This window comes from Pelodiscus sinensis, chromosome 4 (genome assembly GCF_049634645.1).
Source record: "Pelodiscus sinensis isolate JC-2024 chromosome 4, ASM4963464v1, whole genome shotgun sequence".
Taxonomy (NCBI): domain Eukaryota; kingdom Metazoa; phylum Chordata; order Testudines; family Trionychidae; genus Pelodiscus; species Pelodiscus sinensis.
The window spans coordinates 111,258,246-111,284,885 of NC_134714.1; the positions used below are offsets into that span (position 1 = coordinate 111,258,246).

Consider the following 26,640-nt stretch of genomic DNA (forward strand, 5'->3'; position numbering starts at 1 on the left):
CATCTGCAAACTTAATAAGCGTACTCTCTATCCCAATATCTACATCATTGATAAAGATATTGAATAGTACGGGTCCCAAAACAGACCCTTGCGGAACTCCACTTGTTATCCCTTTCCAGCAGGATTTAGCAACGTTAACAACTCCTCTCTGACTACGGTTATCCAGCCAAATATGTACCCACCTTATCGTGGCCCTATCTAAGTTATATTTGCCTAGTTTATCAATAAGAATATCATGCGAGACCGTATCAAATGCCTCACTAAAGTCTAGGTATATGACATCCACCGCTTCTCCCTTATCCACAAGGCTCGTTATCCTATCAAAGAAAGCTATCAGATTAGTTTGGCATGACTTGTTCTTCACAAACCCATGCTGGCTATTCCCTATCACTTTATTACCTTCCAAGTGTTTGCATATGATTTTCTTAATTACCTGCTCCATTATCTTCCCTGGGACAGACGTTAAACTGACTGGTCTGTAGTTTCCTGGGTTGTTCTTATTTCCCTTTTTATAGATGGGCACAATATTTGCCCTTTTCCAGTCTTCTGGAATCTCCCCTGTCTTCCATGATTTTTCAAAGATCATAGCTAAAGGCTCAGATACCTCCTCTATCAGCTCCTTGAGTATCCTGGGATGCATTTCATCAGGACCTGGTGACTTGCTGACATCTAAGTGATTTTTAACTTGTTCTTTGTGTATCCTATCTTCTAAACTTACCCTCTCTCTGCTTGTATTCACTACGTTAGGCACACCTCCAGACTTCTCAGTGAAGACCGAAACAAAGAAGTCATTGAGCATCTCCGCCATTTCCAAGTTTCCTGTTACTGCTTCTCCCTCCTCACTGAGCAGTGGGCCTACCCTGTCCTTGGTCTTCCTCTTGTTTCTCATGTATTTATAAAAGGTCTTGTTTCCCTTTATGCCTGTAGCTAGTTTGATCTCATTTTGTGCCTTTGCCTTTCTAATCTTGCCCCTGCATTCCCGTGTTGCTTGCCTATATTCATCCTTTGTTATTTGTCCTAGTTTCCATAGATCTTTCTACTCAGGATGTCTAATTGTTTGTGATCCTTGTCTTGGGGAGTGAACCTAAGGGAGAATAAAAAAAAATCCATTCCCTTGGTGGGAACAAAGTATTTCCTGTCAGCCCTCTTGTTAGTAAGGGTGACAGATGCCTGCATCTGCCAGATGTTCTTCACAGGGTCCATGATGGCCTCATCCATGGAAGAGCAATCCTAGAAGAGGTGGCAGGGCAGGCTGGAGAGTGTGGAGGAACTTGTATTGCTCTTCTTGGACCTTTTGAAGATCTAGTTTTGAGCAGAAGCCACCCTCTTAAAACTGATCTTGAAACTGTCTGATATTGTCCATTGGAGGAGGGATGGTTGGGATTATGGCTTCATCAGGAGATGAGGACAAGTTGTGCAGAGTGAGGATGTTCTGGGGAGGTTAGTGCTGTGTCCTGAGGTGTAGGCTGTAGAGAATGTAACTATTTCTTGACTGGTGTAGTGGCAGGACTGTGGGAGGACTAGGTGTCTCAGGAGGGCCATTGGGCAGGGTGTAGAGGCAGCAGTGTGGCTAATGAGGGCCATACCAGTGTGGTGGTGGTGAACCATGCAGTGTTCTTGTGGAGTGGGACTTCCATGGAGGATGCCTTTGTGTGGGAGAAGAGTGCTGTGATGAAAAGCGGCTATGTTGCCCCATTTCAGCCTCACTGAGGGAGAGAAATAGGGCTGGAGAGCGAGGCAAGTGGACTGATCTCACCAAAGTAGTTGGGGAGCATGGTGCTGAAGCCCCACGATCTGTCTAGGGTGGACTTTGATCGGTGCCACAACAATTCGAATTGTGCTTGGTGCTGATGGTGCCATAGGCGTTGGAACTCTGGGAGGGGGCATCTAAGAATGGGGTTTCTTCGGTGCTGTCTCCTGTGCCATCTCCGGCAATGACTTCTGATGAGAACAATAGTGCTGATGACTTATGCTTGGGCTTAGAGTGGACCCTTCTGTGCAACACCAAATGTTTAGATGGTGTCATGCTTGTCGTCAATGCTCATGCTGGCTGAGCTTGGTGCCAGAGGCAGTGATTTTGCCGGAGGGACCCATGGCTTCACTTTCACTTTGTCAGAGGAGGTAGAGGGATGACTTCTGTCCATACCTCTGTTCTTGTCCCCATTCTTGGCTCTGGCGGGGAGAGTCATCACATGAAGGTTGAAGCGACTTCTTGTAGAGATAAGTTTTGAGTCTGTTAGTGCGGAACACTTCTGTGCCATTTGTGCCTCTCATAGGCACTTTATACAGGAGGCATGGCCATCTGATGCTGGCATGGCCTCTCGGCAGGAGTCACAACATTTGAAGCCTGGGAGCCAGGCATGCTGAACAGAGGGATTTTTTTGAAGGGGTTTTATTTTTATTTTTTTTGGACAAACAGGAAGTGGAGGAGTCAAACCTTGGATAAAGGGAAAAAACCTGAAGAGATTTAATGACTTTTTGTACTTTCAGGTGAAGAAAGGGAGAGTAAAGGGAAGCTCTGTCTACTGCTGAGGACGGCAGAGAAAGAATTAAGGAGCCACACCATGCATGTACCTAACAGACACCAATGGCATGAGGAGAAGCTACTGCATGCGCGACGCAGCAGGGTACTGAAAAATCTCCAGTTGCCAGTGTTGAGGACACACCCTCACTTCACAATGGAGCATCCGCGGGGACATCACTCGAAGAGGAACCAGTGGATATAGTATGCTTAGGCTTTCCAGAAAGCTTTTGACAAGGTCCCTCACCAAAGTTTTTAAGTAAACTAAGTTTTCATGAGCTAAGAGGGAAGGTCCTCTCATGGAATGATAACCGGTTAAAAGACAGGAAATGAAGGGTAAAAATAAATGATCAGTTCTCAGAATGGAGAGAGGTAACTAGTGGTGAACTCCAAGGGTCTGCTACTGAGACCAATCCTATTCAACATATTTATAAATGATATGGAGAAAGGGGTACACAGTGCGGAGGTAAAATTTTCAACTACACTGCCCAAGATAGTTAAGAACAAAGCAAACTGTAAAGAGCTTCAAAAGGATCCCCCAAAACTAGGTGACTGGGCAACAAAATAGCAAATTAATTTTAATGTTGATAAATGCGAAGTAATCCACATGGAAAAATAATCCCAACTATACATACAAATTGACAAGGACTAATTTAACTATGACCACTCAAGAGAGAGATCTTGGAGTCATTGTGGATAGTTCTCTCAAAACATCCACTCAATGTGCAGCAGCAGTCAAAAATGCAAATAGAATGTTAGGAATCATTAAAAAAGAGATAGAGAATAAGATAGATTCTCTATAAGTATCCATGGTACGCCCACATACTGAATACTGCATATTATAGATGTGGTCATCTCATCGCGAAAAAGGACATATTGGCATTGAAAAAGGTTCAGAAAAGGCCAATAAAATGATTAAGGTTTTGGAACAGGTGTCTTATGAAGAGAGATTAAAAAGTAGGAGACTTTTCATCTTAGAAAAGAGGAAACTAAGAGAGGATATGATAGAGGTCTATAAAATCATGACAGGCATGTAGAAAGTGAATTAGGAAAAGTTATTTACTTGTTCTATAACAAAAACTAGGAGTCACCAAATGAAGTTAATTGGTAGCAGGTTTAAAACAAACAAAAGGAAGTTTTTCTTCATGCAGTGAATAGTCAACCTGGGGAACTCCTTGCCAGAGGATGTTGTGAAGGCCAGGTTCAAAAAAGAACTAGATAAATTCATGGAGGCTAGGTCCATCTATGGCTATTAACCAGGATAGGTAGGAATCGTGTCCCTAGCCTTTGTATGTCAGAGGCTCAAAATGGATGACAGGAGAGGGATCATGTGATGACTACCTGTTCAGTTCACTCCCCCTGGGGCATTTGGCATTGGCCACTGTTGGAAGAGAGGATACTGGGCTAGATGGACCTCTGGTCTGAACCAGTATGGCCGTTCTAAGGTGTCACAGGACTACTCGTTGTTTTTAAACATACATTAAAATATTGGTACAAATTACCAAATATTGGTACAAAGTCACCCCTGATCCTGCTGACATTCTGGAGTTGGAGCCATCCTTAAATTATTACATTATGGCTGATATATGGAGTGTACATTTTGCTATCTGACTTAAAAGAGTGGAAGATTATTTTATTAAGACTCCTCTAAAAACAATGCATCATGTGCAAGCACAAAAAACTGCATATGTGCATGTAAATGATGTACACATTTTAACTTTCTTGACTTATACACACGAGACTTGTGAGTACAATTTTAGATGCAGCTTTCTAAAAACTGGCCTCATGTGCTGTAGAAATTAGGGATTATATGACTAAATATGAAATAGCTGAGGGTTTTAAAATTTCCTTTCCCGTGTGGCTTATTAATGAAACATGAATTTAATTTGATGTGGTGTCTTTCTTAAAGTTTATTCTTATAAGGCTGTGGTAACAGAGAGAGAAGGGAGGGGGGATTCTAGTTAATACTCTAGGGTGAGACCCAACTCCTTTTTCCTTTCAGAGACGTGCCAGGGAATTGAGTTTATATCTGGATAGACAGTGGAGAAAGGAACAAAGATTTACAGTTAAGACTTCTACCCAAAGGACAAATCTGCATGCTTTATTTTCACATTCTGTACATTATCTACATAGTTTTTTAGGATTTAACCCTCTGTAAAGTAATTCATTTTAGTCTACTGCTTTGTTTAACATTTCTTTTGAAGCACTGAACACATACGGTGGATGCCTTGGATATTTCAGCCCGAATATGAATGAGGTCCTCTTGCAAAAGTCTCTGCTGGGAAGAAATTTTTTCTGTATGATGTGGTTGGTCTTTGTACAGTTCCATCTGTCTATGCAAAACCTCCAAAACAGATTCCAACTGGTCCTAAAGAAAAAAGTAAAATAGCAATAGACTTAACATTTGCATGGGTTTGAACTGATTTACTGCTGAAAACATGAAAAATCTCTATCGCTCAAGTATTTTCTCTAAATCACTAGGATCAAGAATTTTTCTTTTACTGAGAGAGCAAAGAAGGAAACAGATTATTGGAAGGTGTGATGCTTTGGGCCAACCACTAACCTTCAGTATAACTGTCATTATAAATCCCTGCTTTAATGTTTATATCTTTTCAAAAACATTAACCAGTGGCGATGAATTTTTTTGTTTAGTTCTGTGCCACTATGTCTGAAAAGTGAGAGAAAAATTCCTTCAGCTGTTTTTGTGTTATGATATTCCTTCCATAATACAGAAAGTTTATTTATTATCCATTAGTATAGACAAATTGGGCAAGAGAGGTTACAATATTCATGGCTGAACTCCAGATTGGGTGAGAGGGGTTACTATATTCAGTGTGGAATTCCAATCTGAATGTGAAAATTAGTTCTATCTAGTCTGCAACTGGCCAACAGTTTAATTTTAAAAAGGATATTTTTGAAACTGCCTCTGAATTTATTCATACCTTTTGGCAGATATGCCAAACTGTAATACAGGTTAATTTATCTACTATAGTCAAACACAGATTTTAATGAGCACATATTTAAGTAACCCCAGAGTATGTAGGTAGGGCTCAAAGTTAAGGAAAATGTTAGTTTTATATATACACACACATAATGAAGTGGAAAGAAGGGAAGAAAAGATCCCTTTGTTAAAATTTACTATGTGAATTCTAAATGGGATATAAACTGCTGGCAGGAAGAAGATTATGGGGGAAAGGGTCTTAGCAGCAAAAAGGTCAAGGAAATTAGGTTGAGACCTTTACTGCTAGTACCTCAGCTGCTGTAAATTGGTTTAGCTACAACAAAGTAACTAAAGATCTGTTCCTCCCCTTTTTACATAATGCCAGTGTATAAAAATTTTAAAACATTGCTAAGTGTGATAACATAGTTGCCTGTTGGTGAACCCTTTTTTAAATAAGATTTTACAACTGTGTTGGAAAAATGACAGAGATTGAGTTCGTTCCTTGACTCACTCCCTGACAACTTAAAGAAAAAACAAAACTTTTCTAGAAATGTGCATTCAGCAAAATTTGTAAAGGATGTCATATAAAAATAAACATGAGCAGTTTAAAAATATGTATTAAAACATTTTTAAAAGCACATTTTCCAAATATACTACTCATCCGTAATACTCAAAACAAATACCAGTTTTAATCTCTAATACATGTCCAAAGTGAATTATTACAATAAACTAATAGTCCCGAAAGCCTGAATGAGAACTATAAGGTTTGGCCAATATTATGATTGCTATTATTATTATTATTATTATCATTAATAATAACAACATATAAACATTTAAACTGTATTTACTTTATTTTCCTTAAGGGATCTTATTTTGTCTTCCAAGTCCTGTAGAATTCCATCCTGTTCACAGAAAACACTTAGCTTGACCTACCAATAAAACCATAAATATTTGTTAGATTAAAATGGAAAGAAAACCTTTCATCACAAGATTTTCATTTAATCATAATGAAAACAATTACAGCGTAACAAAAACCTGCCAGATGCTTAAGTAACTTTATTTGGCAGGGTTCTGAATTGGTGTTTGACACTTACATCAATATTACTTTCTGCAATCTTGATAGGTTTTGTACTTCGTTCTTTAAGAGTATCACGTCCTGTCACCTAAAAAGAATAAAGGTTTAAAGATATATTAGACTGGTGGAAAGTGAATAAGTATAATCATGCTTCAGAGATAAAGAAAAAGTTCTGTTATATACTCTAACCAACACACTATAGTATATAATTTACTCACACTAACAATAAACGTTAGACTATAGAACATGTATAAATGTAACACATCAATACTATTTTCTTCATGAAAAAAATTTGACTCTAGAATTATTACAAAAAGTTTGCCATAACCATACAAATCCTTGAAATATGACAATGGTAAATGAATATCCAATTCCAAAGGATTACTAACTAGTTAAATTAGGCTGTTTAATGATGTGACAGAGTGCAGGGAGTAAGTAGAAGAGTCTGCACTCTGATCACTTAGAGGCTAATTAGTGCCCCAGGCGAAGCTGATTGGCGTTAAGGAACTCAAATGGTCCATCAATCTAGGGTTTATAAAAGGCACAACAAGGAAGTGGAAGACAAGAGGGGAGAAAAGGGAGAAGAGAGGAACAGGGCTAGTTGGGTTAATCACACAAAGGACTCAGACTAGAGTAAACTCTATTCCACTCAGGTCCTGCTGAGAGTGCTTAAACCTTGGCAAACCCTATAAAAAGGTGGGAGGATTGAGAGACTGTGGTGATGCTGGTGAAGGGTCCTTGAAATAAACCTTCATTGAGAGCACAGCTGTAGTTTCTGTTGGTAACAAGATGGGGGCAGAGCAGGGTCCCATGACAAATGACTAGTGCAATTGTGTCAGATTTATAATCAAAGGCAACATCAATCCCATTTGTCCTGAGTTAACAAAATAAAGTCCCTATCCTATAAAAACTTTAATACATGAGTAGTCTAATTAAAGTCAATAGCACTACAATAGAGTCTTGATTATCCGACCTAAATGGGACCAGAGGATGGTTGGATAAAGGAAATGTCGGATAATACGGAAAATTCTTTTAATACAGTAATTAATTTTATAAACTTGAACTTTGTAATACCTTGTGAGGTCCAGTTCTAATCCTCCTGAATCTGCTGCCTTGACCAGCACTTGTATTTCTCCCCGAACGGGAGTATGATCCAAGGCTCTGCCTTGTGGCGGGAACACAGCCCTTGCTCTGCACCACTCCATGTCTCCTGGCGATGATGTGATGCAGGGCAAGGTGCTAGCTGCTTTCCCCAGAAACAGGAAACAGGAAAAACAGGGGGAAAAAGCTACTTTGCTGATGGCGAATTCTTCAGCCACAAGAGGGAGCTGCAGACCTGCCAAGCAGAGCTCCCACCCAGCCCTGGAACAGGGGAAAGGGAAAAGGAAAGGGAAAGCAAGGCCATTGTCCAGTGTCCCTGGAGCCCCTTGCCATGCCGTGATGGGCGGCACGTCGGATAACACGGAATGTCGGATAAATGAAGGTCAGATAATTGAGACTTTACTGTATTCATATTATTACAGTTAAACAAGCACATAAGCATTTTTGCACGCTAGATGCTCAACTGATTAAAAATGTGTCTTAGTAGTTCCTTCATATCTACAAATGGCTCGCTCTTCCTCAGTCCGTAATGATATTATGGGGATACAAAGAAACTTAGCCTGGGGCAGGAGCAAAACTGATATTTCAGTACTCTTCATTTTGGCTATACTTGTTTCCAGTGTTCGCCCTGTCTCATTCCAGTAATCTCTGGCTCCAAATCCATCTTCTAGAAAGGAAGGAAGATAATCCTTAGGGACTGCCCACAATTAGAATTGGAACAAGGGCTCAACCATCACCTCAACTTTTTATTTAGATGAAGTTTGCAGGTCACCAATAAGACTTGCAAATATCATTCTAGTCTTAAGGTATGAGTACATTTACTAATCATATATCATTCATGTTATACAACTCATCCTTCCATTTTCAAAGAATGCATATAATTTATTACGCGAATTTCATGAAATAAAAGCCAGACATTTGCTATTTCCCTATCCACTAATACAGTAGCGGCTTACTGTCCTCTTGGCATAAACCAGTCTTAATTATTTTAAACATATTCCTGCATATATTGTCAAAGAGTACAATATTTTAATAGAAATTATTTTTCTTTTAAAAATTATTAATGCAAGTCATTTAGCATCACTGCTATAAATATTCAGTTACATTTTCAAGAGTAGGTAAAACATTTAGTATATTTAAGCATAAACAGAAGTGTGTCCAAGTACTAAATCTGCTGGTTTAACACTTTTGCAAACTAGTGGGATGGGTGAAAAGGGAGTTACTCACCTTGTGCAGTAACGAGTGTTCTTCGAGATGTGTGTCCCCGTGGGTGCTCCACTGTAGGTGAAGGGTCGCCCTGAGCCTCAGATCGGAGCTTTCTATAGCAGTTTCCCCTGTTGAGCCACGCATGCCCAGGAGGCGTCTCGAGCCCTTCCCGCCTCCTGAGGAGCGTGACTCAAACCCCTCCCTTTCAGTTCCTCGTCTCCGCCCGAGTAATTTCGACTCCGAGCAGAGAGGAGGCAGGGAGGGTCGTGGAGCACCCACGGGGACACACATCTCGAAGAACACTCGTTACTGCACAAGGTGAGTAACTCCCTTTTCTTCTTCGAGTAGTGTCCCCGTGGGTGCTCCACTGTAGGTGACTACAAAGCAGTATACAGTATATGGCTGGAGGTAGCCGGAGTCAATGTTTGGCAGTGGTGGAGAGCACTGCCGTGGCAACTGCTGAGTCACTCTTAAGTTGTGGAAGAATGGCGTAATGTTTAGCAAAGGTATGATCTGAGGACCATGTTGCTGCCCAGTAAATGTCTCTTAAGGGGACATTGCCCAGAAAGGCTGTGGAAGCAGCCGTGGCTCGAGTAGAGTGCGCTCGTGGTGGGCGTATCAGCGGTCTATTGCCCAGAGAGCGGCACTTAATTATGCATGTCGATATCCACTTTGAGATTCGTTGAGATGATATTGGTGTGCCTTTGGATCGTTCAGCAATGGAGATAAAAAGTCTTTCAGATTTACGGAATGGTTTCGTTCTTTCTAGGAAGAAGGCCAGAGCCCTCTGGATGTCCAGAGTGTGCAGGCTGGCATCTGTCTGCGAAGAGTGCGGTTTTGGGAAAAAGGTAGGTAACACGATCGGTTCGTTAATATGGAATTCTGTGCCGACCTTTGGCAAAAACGTGGAGTGGGGTCTAAGTATGACCCTATCCTTTGTGAAAATTGTGTAAGGAGGTTCTGACATTAATGCTCCGAGTTCGCTCACCCTCCTAATGGAGGTGATGGCTAAGAGGAAACAGACCTTCATAAAAAGGAAAGGAAGTGGCACTGTTGCCAGTGGCTCAAAGGGAGGTCTGGTGAGGCAGTTCAAAACAAGATTTAGGTCCCACAAAGGGGGTGGAGCCCTATGTGGTGGGTACACATTCTGGAGTCCCTTGAGGAATCTTTTTGTAATAGGATGGTTAAAAATGGAGAATCCATCTACTGATGTATGAAATGCTGCTATTGCAGAGAGGTGTACTCTTAGGGAGGAGATAGAGAGTCCTGATGCTTTAAGGTCCAGAATGTAGTCTAGAATGGTATCTAATGGTGAGGCACGGGGCTCCACTTTGACTCGCTGACACCAGTGACAGAAACGTGCCCATTTCTGTTGGTAAGTTTTCTGAGTAGACGGTCTCCTGCTCTGGAGGAGGAAGTCTTTTACTCGTTGGGAGCAGCGATCTTCTACCTCTGAGAACCAGAGAGAAGCCAAGCCTGAAGATGCAGGGTATTGAGTTGTGGATGCAATATCTTGCCGTCGTCCTGAGATAGTAGGTCTATCCGGTACGGTAGCGGGTAGGGAGGCTGGACTGCTAGCCTGTGAAGGTATGGGTACCAGGTTTGGTGAGGCCATGATGGCGCAATCAGGATGACTAGGGCTTTGTCTCTCAGGATCTTGCGCAGGACTCTTGGGATGAGCGGTATGGGAGGAAAGGCGTAGTGTAGGGAGGCTGTCCGTTTGATCAGGAAGGCATCCCCCAGAGAGTGTTTGCCAAGTCCCGCACGTGAGCAGAATTGGGGACATTTGGTGTTCTGGGTAGAAGCAAAGAGGTCTATCGATGGCCATCCCCACTGGTGGAAAATTGAGTTCGTCACCTCCGTATGTAACTCCCATTCGTGGTTCAAGGTGAAGTTTCGGCTGAGTGAGTCTGCTTTGATGTTGTTCACTCCGGGCAAGTAGGATGCTATAAGGGTGACTTGGTTGCAGATGCACGAGTTCCACAGGCGAATAGCCTCCGCGCATAAGGAGCGGGAGCGGGCTCCACCCTGTCTGTTTATGTAGAACATCGTGCAGATGTTGTCCGTTAGGATGCGGACTGTGTGATTGGCGATGTTGGAGGCAAAGTGTGCACAGGCATTCCTTACTGCCCTCAATTCGAGGAGATTGATATGTAAGCGTGTCTCGTTTGGGGACCACCTGCCTTGAGCTTTGTGACCATCCATATGTGCCCCCCAGCCAAGCAGGGAAGCATCTGTGGTGATTTGGATAGTGGGTTCGGTTTGTTGGAATGGAACCCCCGTCAGAAGATTGTTTGGCACTGTCCACCATCGTAAGGATGCCAGCACGTCTGGTGGGATAGTAACCGTTTTGTTTCGAGGTTGTCGTGATGGGATATAAACGGTTGCCATCCAGAATTGAAAACATCGAAAGTGCAGACGAGCATGGTGGACTACGTAGGTGGTGGAAGCCATGTGCCCCATTAGTCGGAGGCATGTAAGTACCGTGCTGGTAGGAACTGTAAGCAGCCCGTTTATAATTTCTTGCATAGTTGCAAAATGTTGCTGAGGTAGGTATGCCCGGGCTGTAACTGAGTCCAGGCATGCGCCAATGAACTCTATGTCTTGAACCGGGTGCAGAGTTGACTTGTCTTGGTTGATTAGAAGGCCTAGACGACTGAGGAGGGTCGTGGTCGTATGTATCAGAGGCTGTTTCGGCGTACAAGGATCCCTTTAGAAGGCAGTCGTCTAGATAGGGAAATATGATGACATTTTGTCATCTGAGATACGCCGTCACGACCGCCAGTACCTTCGAAAATACCCTCGGGGCTGATGAGAGGCTGAAGGGAAGAACCCTGTACTGGAAGTGGTCTGGTCCCAACATGAAGCGTAGGTAGCGTCTGTGGGAGGGGTGGATGGTTACATGGAAATAGGCATCTTGGAGGTCGAGGGCTGCCAACCAGTCCCCTTGATCTAGCACAGGAATGATTGTGGAGCATGTGACCATCTTGAAATGCTGTTTCTTGAGAAATTTGTTCAGTTTGCGGAGGTCCAATATAGGTCTCCAACCCCCTGTTCGTTTTTCGGTTAAGAAATAGTTCGAGTAAAACCCTCTCCCATGGAACTCTCGGGGTACTCTTTCTACTGCTCCGATGAGGAGGAGTCGATCGATTTCTTGTTTTAGAAGGGTCTCGTGAGAGTGGTCCCTGAAGAGGGACAGGATAGGGGGAAGGGTAGGGGGGACAGAGGTAAATGGGAGGGTGTAGCCCACTCGAATGATCTCTAAAACCCAGCGGTCCGATGTTATGGATTCCCATTGAGGAAGGAATGGCCGCAAACGGTGGGTGAACAGATGGCCATGTTGAAGTCGTGGTAGATCGTAAGAAAGGTGTTGCAGGCCCTCGACCAAATCTTCAAATTTGCTATTTAGATGGTTGGGTAGTTGGTGGGCGGGCCTGGTTGTGGCGCCTTCTGGGACCTCGTTGCCTTGGTCTAGTGTCTTCATAGGGCCTCTGTGGTCTATTGTGTTGCCCATATCGGTATCGGTTGTATGAGTTATATGGGGTGTATCGTCCACGTCTATAGGGCGGCGTGTACATGCCCAACGTGCGAAGTGTGGACTTGGAATTTTTGCTGTTATGGAGCATTTCATCCATAGTAGCTGCAAATAGCTTTTGCTTGTCGAATGGCAGATCTTCTACTTTAGGCTGGAGATCGCGGGGAACTCCTGACGACTGGAGCCAAGAAGCTCTACGCATGACCACTGCTGTAGCTGTAATTCGGGCTGTGGTATCAGCAACATCCATTGCGGTTTGGAGAGCAGTGCGGGCGATCATATGGCCCTCATGAACTATTGTTTTCAAGATGGATCTTTTGGACTCAGGGAGATGTGGCACCAGTTCTCCCAGTTTCGAGTAATTGTCAAAGTCATGATTTGCTAAAAGAGCGGAGTAGTTCGATATTCTGAGTTGTAGGGTGGAAGAGGAGTATACCTTCTTGCCAAAAGAGTCCAACTTTTTGTGGTCCTTGTCTGCGTTGCCCAACTTGTATTGTGGGAGCTTTGCACGTTGTTGTGCTGAGTCTACGACTAACGAGTTAGGTTGTGGGTGTGTGACGAGAAAGTCATTGTCTTTTGATGGGACAAAGTACTTCCTATCAATTCTTTTATTAGTTGGTTGAATGGATGCAGGTGTTTTCCAGAGGTCTTCCGAGGTCTCCATTATTGCCTCGTCTATAGGCAGGGCAATCTTGCTATGTAATGTAGGATGGAGATTTTTTAGCAATTGGTACTGTTTCTTCTGGACCTCTTGCAGGGAAACATTCTGGCTTGTTGCTACCCTCTTGAATAGATCCTGGAACTGTTTTAGGTCATCAATTGGTGCAGAATCTGATGGTACTACGGCTTCATCTGATTGTGTATTGGGAGCATCAGAATGTGTAACATTTATTGAATGACTGTCTGATTCATTGTCTGAGATTCGGTCCACCTCCTCATCCGAAAGAATTGCTGGAGGTAGGGGCTGCGGCCGAGATAAGCTTCTCCGGGATGGAGTGGAGTGAGTTGGGGAGCGTTGTCAACATGGCTCCCAGTGTTCCCAGGGTCCCCATTGTGGATAAGGTGGGGGTGGGTAAGGCCAGTATGGGTGCCATGGGTTCTGTTGTGGTGGAGCCCTGTAATGATGAAAGCGAGACTGCCTAGGGGATGCGTGCCTCGAGGAATAAGACGTGTGGTGGTCATCCTCAGGAAGAGGAGCGTCTTGGCCGGATAAGAGTGGCGTAGACCTGGGAGGGGATAGTCCTGATGGGGACTTCCCAGGTGAGTAAGATGTGGAAGGCAGGCACTGGTCATAAAGACTGCTGTGTGAGTGAGTTTCCTGCTGAGGCTGATCCATAGCAGTCTCATCTGGCTGCCTGTCTGTTTGCGCTGGCAGCGTTAGTGCAGCATCATGCTGTTTAGCTGAAGGTGGTGCCGGGCGCTTAGGAGGCTGTGACTCGCTCTGCTGCGGTGCTGTGGCTTTAGTCGGCACTGTAGCTTTAAGCTGTGCTGCGGCTTTCGGCGCCGCCGAAGCTTGAGGCAGCGTCAGGGCTGAAAGCGGTGCCGCGGTTTGAAGCGGCACCGCGGTTTGCTTTGGCGCCGGCTTTTCTTGCCGTGCCGGCTGCTTGGAGCACTCCCAGGGCCGCTCAGCCGTAGCGCGCCCCAATGCCGGTGTGGAGTGGGAGGATCGCCCCGAAGCCTTCGTGGCAGGGGTCCTCCCACTCTGGTGTGCCTCTCCTCCATGTTTTGGAGAGGAAGAGGCTGGTAAGGAGCGGGATGGTGAGGGTCTGCCCCTCGACTCGCTCCTGGAGAGTGGCTCTTGTCGCGTTACCGCCTGTTCCCCAGCGGGCTGTAAAGCCTTTTCAAATAAGATCATTCTCAGGCGGAGCTCTCGGTCCTTCCTGGCTCTCGTCGTGAGTGAATTGCAATGAGTGCAGCTGTGGGGAGAGTGAGATTCCCCCAAACAGCAAATGCACTTTGAATGTCCATCTGAAGCCGGCATTGGTCGCATTTTTTAAAGCCTGAGGAGGCGGACATGGCCGGTTCTCTCCTCTTTGAGCTTGTTCTATGTATTTATTTGACTGTTACTGTTGTTGTCGTCAGTCTCCGTGTTGGTTTTTTTTTTTTTTTTTTTAAGTCTCTTCTTTCTTTCCTGTGTTGAACAGCTGTGAGAACACCGGTACCTCAGAGTCCCGGTTTAAGACGGGTTCAAGCCCCCTGAGGGGGGGTTTAGGTAAGTGTATTTTCCTTATTACTAGATTTTTTTTTTTTTTTGAAGAAACAAGGAAAGGTAACTTGGGATATCAGGGGAAAGAACTATGACTAAACTAGGGAGAGAAAAGTAGTCAGAGAGTCTGACAGAGAGCTCCTGTTTGCTCCGTCCGCTGGCGAGGGCGGTTAAAGAGGAACTGAAAGGGAGGGGGTTGAGTCACGCTCCTCAGGAGGTGGGAAGGGCTCGAGACGCCTCCTGGGCATGCGTGGCTCAACAGGGGAAACTGCTATAGAAAGCTCCGATCTGAGGCTCAGGGCAACCCTTCACCTACAGTGGAGCACCCACGGGGACACTACTCGAAGAAGAACTTCTCTCATGGTCTGCAATGAAAATACTATGAATAATTTTCTATATTTTGAAATGGATTAATAATCGCAAGCACAAAAGTTAGCAAGATTTTAAAGCAATGAAAATGAGAACGTAAAATAAGGTTTAGCATGCTTTCACACTTTTGGAATTACATAAAGGAGTCACTACTTAACACAACCATTCATTTTCAACATATGGTAAGACGAAACTAAGTGCAGTGAGATCAGCCATAATTTTGCATACAGCCTAAAAAAATATCTTGCAGGAAGCTCTTCTATATATCATGAGATATCTGTGGAAGCTAGGCTATTTACATTGATTGCTATTTAAAAAAAAAAGCGATGGGATGGTCACATTTCAGATACAAGCAGTCTTACATTTATACTGGACAGTAACCCTTGTGCTGAGTTCTTTAGCACTTTGTAAACCATGTTGATCAGAGGTCCATTATTTTTTATCTGTTTCAAACAAAAATTTAGCAATAGTTCGTTATTTTTAAAAAAGATATTACTACTCAGAATCCCACGAACAACAGAAATAGAAATTGCAGAAGGTAGATAAAATATAAAGTTGATCTCTCTCGATCTCTCTCTCTGAAACTATTCTCTAGGGAGTCTAGGGGAAGGCAACAAATAGATTCTGTAGCTGACTTATTACTGCATGTTACCTTTGACTTAGGGTACGTCTAGACAGCGGGGCTATTTTGAGATAGTAGAGGTGTGCTATTTATTATTTCAAAATAAGGGGTGCACTACTTCAACATCTCTGTAAGCTTTGTTCCATGAGAGCTAAGGGATGTGTTGAAATAGCACATTATTTCAAAATTTGGCATTGTGCAGAAGCGCCAGATTTCAAAATAAGCTATTCTGAAATACAATCGAAATAAGATACGTAATTTGCATAGCTCACATTGCGTATCTTATTTCAAGTTTAGGGTGCTGTGTAGATGCACCCTTACAGATGAGGAATAACAACATGTATAAAGCACTCTCTCTTTTGCCACTGATTACCAAAATTTACAAAACCAACCTGGAAATCATGACTGGCTGCTTCTCTTTTGGCATAACCTTTAGTTATGATCTGGATAGACTACTAGTTGAACCATGAAACTATGTGTGGTTTAACTAGCAGCCTATCCAAATAATAACTAAAGATTATACCACAGAAGAAGCAGACAATTATCATTTCCAAGTTGTTATTTTTAATTTTGGTGCGTATATTATACTTACTGTTGCCACCTATGCACACATAGTGTATAACTCAGAACTAGGTAGTGTTGCCAAACCTGCAGTTCCAAACAGCCCCACCAAGTATAGTGTAATGTTTTGTAGTCATGATCCAGTGGCAGGAATTAGCAGTACAAAATTAGTACACTTTGCTTTGTGCAGAACATTGAAATGTGATAGCCTACTCCTGAGGATACTCATGTTATCTGCCGTTTTTTATCAATGTTTTGGCTATGAGACATCACAGATTCTGCACTCATTTAACAAAACATGCTATCTTCATTCTCTCTATGACCACACACATTCCACCTTATACCTCTCTTTCTCTCTCTCTCTCTCTCTTCTTCACCTCAGTGGAACTGTTCATTATGACATAAGTTTGTAGCAGATGCTACAGAGAAGGTTATGCATTACAAAGTTATACAGGTTGAACCTCTCTAGTCTGGTATTCTCTGGTCCAGAAACATCCATGCATGGTCTGACATGATTTTTGTTAATCAGATGTCCACTTACTGTGGATGTGGCCAAATTTCCCGTGGTCCCATAAAGTTTGTTTACAGTCACCAGTCTTGGCTCTCAGTGTTCTGTTATTTAGCTCTAATTTACTCCTAAATGTTTTCTTGGAGCCCAGAAAGCAGTGGAAGTATTGGTAATATTGCTACACAATATTAACCTCCTATAGTCTTACACAGTCTCTGGTTTGGCACCGGTCAGGTCTGAGGATGTTGGATTAGAGAGGTTCAACCTGTATCTTAATTTTAGTATAGCTTTTGACATGTCCCACACATTTTCATAAGCTAACCAGGGAAATGTGGTTCAACTATAAGATGAATGCACAACTTGCCAAAAGACCAGCCGTTATCAATGGTCTCTGTCAAATTGGGATGGCATATCTAGGAGGTCCATCAGGAACATCCATCATTCCTGGGCTTGGGACTATTAAATGTTTCATTAACAACTTGGATAATGACGTGGAGAGAATGCCTATAAAATCTGGAGATAACACCAAAGTGGGAGTGATTGCAAGTACTTTGGAGGACAGGATTAGAATTCAAAAGAACCTTGATATATTGGAGAATAAGTCTGAAATCAGCAAGGTGAAATTCAATAAAGAAAATTGCCAAGTACTATTTTTAGGAATAAAAACATCAAATGCACAACTTACAAAATGGGGAATAACTGGGTAGACAGTGGTATTGATGAAAAGGATCTGGGAATTATAGTGGATCAGAAACTAACTATGAGTCAACAATGTGATATAGTTGCATAAAAAGCCACTACTATTGTAGGGCACATTAACAGGAATATTGTATTTAAGACACAGGTGATAATGGTACCACTCAACTGAACTGGTGAGGCCTCAGATGGAATACTGTGTTCAAATGTGCGCACCACGTTTTAGGAAATATGTGAACAAACTGCATGACAAAAATGATAAAACATTTAAAAAACCTGATCTCTGAGAAAAGGTTTAACAACTGGGCACTGTTTAACCTTGGGAAAAGAAGGCTCAAGGGGACCTAATAGTCTTAAATATGTTAAGGGCTATTATAAAGTGGTCAGTGATCAACTGTTCTCCATGTCCACTGAAGATAGGACAAAAAGCAATGGGCTTAATCAGTAGCGAGGAAGCTTTAGGTTAAATATGAAAGAAAATGTTCTAACTATAATGGTATTTAAGCTCTGGAATAGACCCCTCCCCCAGCAAGGTACACTGTAGAATCCCCATCGTTGGAGATTTTTAACAAGTTGAATAAACACCTGTCAGGGAAGGTCTAGCTTTACTTGGTTCTGCCACAGTACAGGGAGCTGGACTTGATGGGGTCCCTTCCAGATCTACACGTCTATGATGAGCCAATGAATGGCATGGCAGAGGACCCTAGATTTGCTTGAATTGCTGTTGTGCAAATGCTTAATGGAGCACATTCTTCTGCATTTCATAAGGCTTTCTTCATTCACAATTCACATCTCCTAATCTGGAATGTATTTTGAATTTAAACAAATCAACAAGTTACTATGCTATCCATCCACTCTACAGACAGATCTCTTACATATTAAGAGGAACATAAACTACCCCCTTTTAGCATTTCTCAATTCTTCATTGCCCGTAACATACTTTATTATAAGCTTATACATGAAATGTCTTTTCTTACTGTATAAGGATTTGACTAGTGTTCAATAAATAAGGTCTTGTCAACACTTTAAATGCTAAGCTGCACAACTGTGTCACTGGACAGTGCCTCTGTGGTGTTTCAGTGTAGACACTACATATGTCAATGAAAGGGATTTTCTTGTCAGCACAGGTAATCCACCATGCCCAAAGGTGGTAAATAGGTCAATAGAAGAATTCTTCAGTTGACTTAGTACTGTATACATGGGTACTAGGGATGTGAAAGATTAACCAGTAAGCATCGCCCTTAATGAGTGACATTTACCCATTCTGGTTAACTGGTGGGGGCTTGAGTGGGCACCAGCAGCTGCAGCTCAGTTGGGAGTCAGGAGGACAAACCACAAACTCACTCCCCACCCCTGCCTCACCAACCTTCTCTCCCCCCACCTACTTTATGCAGTCTGTTGCCCCCTTCCCCTCTCAGCCCAGGGCTGGAGGAGAGTGCTGGGCTTCCTCATAGGAAGCTGCAAGCAAACCCAAATGTTGTAATCAGACCTCTGTAATCAAACCTCTCCTCTCCCAGTTGGAGGACAGGACACCCCAAACTCCCCTCCCCTCTTATTCCTCCTTCAAGTCACTCCTTTCCTCCTCCTTTTGTCCCCTCCCTACTGTTTGGGAGAAGCACTTCTCCATCCCAGCACAGAGCTGCTGCTACTGAGCAAACGGGGCCCCTCTCCCAGGCAGACAGCTCTGTGCACAGAAGCCCTGTGCCCCTGGGCGAGGCTCATTAAACAGCTATGCTGCCACACAGCTTAGCAGGAATCTTGGTTGGAAGCACATCAGTGGGTGTGGGAGAACAAGTCCACCTCTTATAAGCATGGCTCCTGTCCCATGTGACTTGGCCATACTCCCCAATCTTGGTATTGCAATTAAGTCAATGCTCACAATACCCCCATATATGAAGACAGGTGGCCACAGTTGATTAGCATTGTGTCACAAACCTGAGAGGTGGTGTAATTCCATGTCTTAGGTCACAACACCAATCAGTTTAGGTCAATTTCACAGATTGTATTAAAATTCACAGTGACCCTGGTGACAAAATTGTAGCCTTAATCATAATGAGTATACACAAGGAAAGCAAATAAATATAACACAAGCAACATTAATCTTAATGTTCTTTTAACAGATTGGTATTTCAATGTAATTTTCTAATTAAAAAAATGAATTTCTAAATGCAGAAATTCAATCATTTGGAATCACATTGACACAATTTCCCAATTTGGGTCATCAGCAGGATCCAGATCTTGAGATTCATGGCACAAAATTCTAGCCCTTTAGCTAACAGAGTAACTAGTAGCAGTATGAGGCTGTAATCCTCTATGTGGACCTGTCTCTAGAGGGCTGATAAGAAACATGCTTTGCAACTGGGCTTCACAGGTATCTGCTAACATCAAACAAATACAGAGACTCAAGACTCCAGGGGTCAATTTCAGATTCAGGAGGAGAGTGTTAACTAATAGTTATATAGCCCTTTCTTCCCAGGCCCTCCTGCATATTCTCTCTTCTCTTTGCCCTTCTCCCTGGTTCTTGCAACTTTTTATATCTATTCAACTCCCACCCTGACCCTGTCTCCCTGTATCTCACCTCCCCCATATCTGAATCCTGCCGCCTAACTGCTTTTTCTCTCCCCATCTGCTTCTATCTACCCCTCAAGTTCCTGTGCCCCCTTCACTTAGTTCCTGTCCCTGACCCCTTCTGCTTCCTCCCACCTTCCAGCTCCTGCAAACATATACCTCCATATCTGCAATCCTGTGTGATCACTTCCTTGTGGAAGGGACAAAGTGGTAGATGTGCAGGGGGTCAGACTAGATGATCATAATGGTCCCTTCTGACCTTAAAGTCTATGAGTCTATGTGATATAACTTGAGTTTAGTATGGGTTTTGATACTATCACACATGACACTCTAAGGAAGTACAACCTGGATGGAGCAACTATAAAATGGGTACATAATTGGTCAGAAAACCATTCCCAAAGAGTAGTTATCAGTGGTTCACATTCTAGCTGGAAGAGCATAGAGTGGAGTCCTCCAGAATTCAGTTCCAGGTCCAGTTCTATTCAATATCTTCATCAATGATTTAGATAAAGACAGAGCATTTGTGAAGAAAGTATATAAAATGTGTGGATGATACCAAGCTGGGAAGAGTTGCAAGTGCTTTAGGAGGGGGATCGGATTAAAATTAAAAATAATATGAACAAATTGGATACATGGTTTGAAATTCAATAAGGACAAATGCAAAAATACAATGGGAAGGAGTACTGCAGAAAGGTATCTGGGGGTCATAAGATGATCACAAGCTAAATATGAGTCAATAGTGTAACAATGTTGAAAAAAAAGCAAACATTCTGGGAAGTATTAACAGGAGTGTTGTAAGCAAGACACAAGAAATAATTCTTTAATTTCTACTCCATGCTGGTTAGGCCCTAGCGGAAGTACTGTGTCTAGTTCCGGGTGCCACATTTCAGGAAAAATACCTCAGACATGTGTCGTGGGGGTCACTGTTTGGCACAGATTTTTTTTTTTACAAACAGTGCAAGATTTAAACTCTGGAGCTTTCAGAATTCCCCAGGAATGGCAATATAAGTAGGTGTGGGAGAGCCTGCTCACACCTATCTGTTGTTTTTATAACTGAAAAGAACTAAATAATTGAATAGATAATGACGATAAAAGGAGTACTATGCCAGCTAGGGACTAGAGGCTTGGTGATGCAAGACAGAGAGCTGTAGTTCCAATACTGCCATGGGTGGTAAGAATGAATGGCGGGGGAGGAGGTTGGCAGAGGTATATAAAAGCAGTTATGGTGGCACCATTCTAGGGGCTCCACAGCCAAACTGACCACAGCTGCTAGCTCGTGCATGCAACATGAGCCCACCTACTTGGAATCCATGTGAACAAGCACTCAAACAAGAAAAGTGGGTTGTTTACTTGGGAGACGAATAGACAGAGAGCACATGATAACAGTTTTCACATGCACAAAAGACTGTTACAAGGGAGGAAATTTGTTCTTGCTAATCTTTGAGACAGGGAAAAGAAGCAATCATCTTAAAACTGTAGCAAATGTGGTTTAGGTTGGACTGAACATTAGGAAAAAGTTCCTGTCCGAGTGCTTAAGCACTGGAATAAATTGCTATCTGAGTGTGTGGAACATCCATCACTGGAGATACTTAGAAGCAGATGAGAAACACCTGTCAGGGATCATCTAGACCAGTGGTTCTCTAAGTGTGGTCTGTGGCTGCCTCCCAGGTGGTCCACAGTTCAAGCTAATTCGCCTCTCTGGCACTCTAGCCTTGCAGCCACCAAGAGAGAGAGAGAGAGAGGCAGAAGGCACTCTAGCCTCAGCGGGAACAGTAGTTCCGGCTTCCCTCGGAGTGCAGGAGGGAAGGGGCCAAACAAGTGGCTCCACCCGCTGCCATTTCTCACCTTATTCCCACACAGCACACTGGGGGAACCGTAGGCAGTGTAGCAACACTGCCCTTGGAGACTTTCCCTATCACTCTTATTGGCCAGAGTTGTAGCCAATGGGAGAAATGGGAGACCATGCTTGGGACCCGCAGGGACGCAGAGCCAGGTAAGCACCCCCCATCATGCCCAGACCCTGCACCCAAATCCCCCTCACTCCCTTCCGCCAAGACCCTGCATCCCAGCTTGCTCCTACATCTTCCCTCCTCCCTCCCTCCTGGCCAGACACCCTATCCCCAGCCTGCTCCTGCACCCTCCCTCCTGGCCAGATCCTACAGCCCCATCCCTAACCACTCCCTGGCAGCCCTGTCCCATGCACTGAATCCTTCATTTTTTGTCCTACCCCCAGAGCATAAGGGGTTGCACAAAATCTACTAACCCTGGAGCCCCAGAAGAGTTCATCTGGCCTATCGCAAGAGCTAAACCTCAGTCCCCTGGAGTGCCAGGGTTGTGAGTAGTCTCAGTTGGGGGCCACATCAGTGAGAATTAAGAGTTTTTGGAAGAGGTTTTTTTTTGGGGGGGGGTTGTGTCTCACTTTTGTGATCCACAACGGATTTATCTGTCAGTCAGTGACCCCCAAACCAAAAAAGGTTCCCCTCCACCATAAATAAAGAAAACATTGAACCCTTTTGTGCAGGACATAATATTTTACTTTATTTAAAATAAAGATTGATAAACTAACATGAGAAAATTAAAACGCTTAATCTGTTTAATAATTTAAATTAAACAGTTCTCCCTAGCTGCAGCAGACTCAGGTGTAATATGTAATTAAGGGTGAGTTTCCATTAGGGCCACAGAAAGGTTTACATTGAGCCAGGTGGTCCACGGGCCAAAAAGTTTGAGAACCACTGACCTAGGTTAAACTTAATCCTTCCATGAGTGTAATGGACTGAATTAGATGACCTCTTCAGGTTCCTGCCAGTCCTACTATTCTATGATTGCGACTCCTCTTTTATATAGTTTGGACACAAACAGTGGGCAATGAGAGCACAGAAGAATATGCACTTAGTTCCTGTGCCCAAAACTAAGGCGGTTCCCAGCTGGGAGACACAATTACAGAGAAAGTCTCTTTCAGCCCTTACTACAATAATTTATGCATGAGAAGTATTTCACACTGACACCTAGCAGGCTGTTGTGATGGGCAAAATTATTAGTTTTCTTTCCATGGATTTTTCAACCCCTAACAATTATAAATCTAGTTTTATTTTCTATCTGCGTACCATAGGGGATGGCAGTTTTAACTGAGATGCAAATTTTGAAAGTCAGAATAATAACATTTCAGTTAAGAACATGAATTCATGCAAGATGATACTGATAACCTGATATAAATAAGAATTTGAGATCTCTCAGTGGGAAGTAATGTCAATTAATTTAACTCACTACTGGATGTCAATACTGCTTGATACAGATGTTAATACAGAATTTCACTGGCCAGGAAAAACTTGAACTTTACAGAATGTCACATGAATGTGAACCTATTGCTAAAAAATTATTACAAAATAATATTTATAGACTAAACTTGGAAAATGTATTAGGTCAAAAACAAGATGTGAGTGTAACAAAAATCTACACTTTAAAATTGAAATACAATGCCCCAAATTTAGAAGGATTTAACAGCACTTAAAAACTTAGTTACATTATCAAGCAAAATGTAAGCTGTAGGAACATGAGAGTCACATGGATATATTTTTCAAACATACCCTATTGCCCACTGGATTAATTCTAGGAAGTTTTTGGCTATTTAACAGCTCAATAAGGGCCTAAAGTGGTTAGGAAAATACTGCATTACTCTTAAGGGAGCCATGGTAAATTATTTAAGGAAAAGGTTGATTCATTCTAAAAGGAGTTCCACCTAAATTGTTCTTGTGAGCTGGGGAGCCATGATGCTAACCTTCATAGTCAACATGATTTGAAGAAGAGCATTATTTAAGATCTTCAGAAATGCATGCATGGCAAGAACAAAATAATAATAATGGAGGTGAGAGGAAGACTGCCTACACTTAACTCGTTTATCATAAACTACCAGATAGTAAATATGTTTCAAAATTACAATAATGGTATTCTTACTGTTATCTTAAAAGGAGTCAGCTTCTAATAGAAATAAAGGAAAAATAGGAATGAATAAGTACTACAATTCTTTATTTTGTTCAGTTAGAATACTCAAACTTAATCATAACAGCATTATATAATGCTGTAACATTAATATTCTGAAACCAATTTTACTCTGGTTTCTTTCAAAACTTACAAAAGAAAAAATGTATTCTTGCACTGTTTGCAAATTAAACTAAAACAAAATACATCTGCAACAATCAAATTTTCTGAATTTATATTTTCAGTTTATAGTCAGTGAAGCAAGGCTCCCTCAATTTTAGAGATCTTTAATTACACCAAAAGAAATCCCAGCATTCTGAATTCTTAAGATTGTGAGTAATGCAGTTAGGGGAAAGATATACAAAAGACAGATTGGATAATCAATACTGGAAATGTGATTCCTATAAAAATGTCTTACCTTTAGATCCAGATATTCCAAGTCTTTCTTCAGCTGGATATAGGTGTCATCTGCCTTCAGTTAAATATATGAAAAGAATGAACAACAATGCAATGTATTCCACTACTTAAAAAATAACTTGCAAATGCTGAAAAATGTACAGTAAGCTATATGTAAATAATAAATAAAAGAATAAAGTGACAAAGTGGGTAAAGAGATGGTCCAAAATAAGAACACCGACCTCATTGTCACATTGCCTGTTTCATATTCAATTATAAACAGCAAAGTATCATGGAGACTGATTTTCCTCCCTTCCATAATATACAGGGTGACCAAAATATATATTTATTGCTTATATTATTTTCTAATGCATGAATACCATTTTTATGGCTAGTATACTCAGAGTATGATACATTACTGAAAAAGCTGTTAAGCCATAGTTTGGCATTCTATATTACATGCCTTGTTGACAAAATGATTTTGCTTTATTTAGGGTTGGTCTTCGAAATGAAAGGTAAAATATTTCATTAAATAACAACAATCAAACAGTTCTGCTCAAATTTCATACACATTTTACAATATGCATCCCTTAGTTTGGGAGAGTCGGAAAAGCCATTTAATAGACAATGTTAAATAAAAATTATTATATAGTCAGAGAACCATTTCTGGCTTTTCATCTGATCAAATTCAAATGATTGTTTTTTCTTTTTCCAACACTGTCTAGTTAGAAACTGCTCTCTGTACGGTGATATAATTATACAAGCATAGTACAGGTTGAAACACTCTTAACCGGGATTTTTTTGGGCTGGCAAGATCCCTGATCCAGCAAGGATGTTACAGGAACAGAGTATCCCAGTGGCGGGTCAGAGTCAAGGATCCCTGTAAGGCCAGCAGGGCAGTGGGCTGTCCGCAGCAAGCTGATGGCAGGGCTGCTCAGCGCATGGCAGTGGGGCTGCCCAGCGAAGCTGGGAGCCACAGTAGCTCAATGGTGCAGGGAGCTGTAGTGCACGGGGCTGCCAGGTGGGTCCCTTCTGGAGCTCCAGCACAGTGTGTGCAGATGCTGGGGCTCCAGCACAGTGCGCATGGCTGCCTGGTGAGTCCCAGAGCTCCAGTACAGTGGTGTGTGGCTGACCAGTGGGTCCCAGAGCCACAGCAGCGATGGCTGCCCAGCAGGGCAGAAGGGCAGGAGGAGGTGGAAAGCTGGTTGGGAGGCCAGTGGTTGGGCCACGGGGGCTGGGGACAGGTCTTGCAAAAATCCCTCACCCGGGACCGGTCAGGTTGCCAGGGTGTCGGACCAGAGAGTTCCAACCTGTATCTCTTTTACTGAAGTTACCCAAAGAAATGTGCACACTAGTCTCAGAATAGAAAATGTTCTCTCTTCTTTCAGCAGAAATATTTTTGAACAACAGCAAAGCAAGATATAACTGTTGCAAACAATCTTTGTTAAATGGGCAAAATATCTAGATACTGTTGGAAATTATTATTTTGGATTCTGGGCTTATTAGTTTAAACAGAGTAAAAGACAGCTACTCTGGTTTCAAATTTTCAGAACAAACTCTGAACAAACTCTGTGTCAGTGAATCTATATATCACACTTAAATTTCTTTGCATTCGAGATTGCTCTGGTATGTTCAATATACTTGGTAAGAGAAAGTTATGTTTGACCAATTAGCTTACTTGATTGCCTGAATAATCTACACTATATAAACTATTTCACTACAGCTATTTTTGCAGGTGGGAGAAAAGTAGTTTAAGAAAAAATAGCAAAATCTTATTTGAATGTGATCAAAATAGAAATTGCTGAAGGCTTTCAAAGAGTCCCCATATTTTGTTTCATGGTTGTAAATGTTCCAAGGTTACCTTTTGAGAATGTTATAAATCTAGTACAGTAAAACCTGTGTTATCTGGCATGCCCGGGGATTAGGGCATGCTGGTAAGCTAAAAATTCTGGTCATCTGGGGGGGAGGGAAAGGTGGGGGATGGGAGCCATGTGGGGGCCTGGATGTGGCCTGCTAGGAGGGACCACAAGCCACCGCGGGCGGGGGGGGAAAGGAAGGGAATGAGGCCTGGTGGAGGGGGTGGAACCGGGGGGCAGAAGCCACGGGGAAGCTGGCCTGCCGGGCAGGGCTGGACCAAGCCATTCCGGTGCCCTGGGCAGACAGTTTAATTGCGCCCCGGGTTGGGGGGGGGGGGGGGCGCATGTGCGGCCCCGCCCCCACGCTGGTGCGTGGGGGACGGTGCGCGGAGCTGGCGGCGGCAGGATGCATGTGCCTGGCCCAGCGCAGCCCAGCTACCTCTGCTGGTACGCAGCCCGGGGCCGCCTGGGGCGGGCCGAGCCTGGCCGTGCAGGGCCCCGCGG

General features: G+C 42.9%; 1 protein-coding gene across 9 annotated transcripts in view; it reads right to left on the reverse strand.

The window, feature by feature from the left end:
* The window catches only part of PLEKHA7 (pleckstrin homology domain containing A7), a 291,921-nt gene that overhangs the window by 34,314 nt on the left and 230,967 nt on the right, over nucleotides 1-26,640 (reverse strand). For 7 of the 9 annotated variants that reach the window (XM_075928057.1, XM_075928058.1, XM_075928055.1 and 4 more), the window contains 5 exons: nucleotides 24,303-24,356; nucleotides 23,861-23,884; nucleotides 6,557-6,625; nucleotides 6,311-6,391; nucleotides 4,740-4,889 (listed from right to left, as the gene is read on the reverse strand). In XM_075928057.1, coding sequence (XP_075784172.1) covers nucleotides 4,740-4,889; nucleotides 6,311-6,391; nucleotides 6,557-6,625; nucleotides 23,861-23,884; nucleotides 24,303-24,356 — 378 coding nt within the window. The remainder of the gene's footprint in view (nucleotides 1-4,739; nucleotides 4,890-6,310; nucleotides 6,392-6,556; nucleotides 6,626-23,860; nucleotides 23,885-24,302; nucleotides 24,357-26,640) is intronic. The other 2 variants (XM_075928056.1, XM_075928061.1) reach the window with 1 other exon arrangement.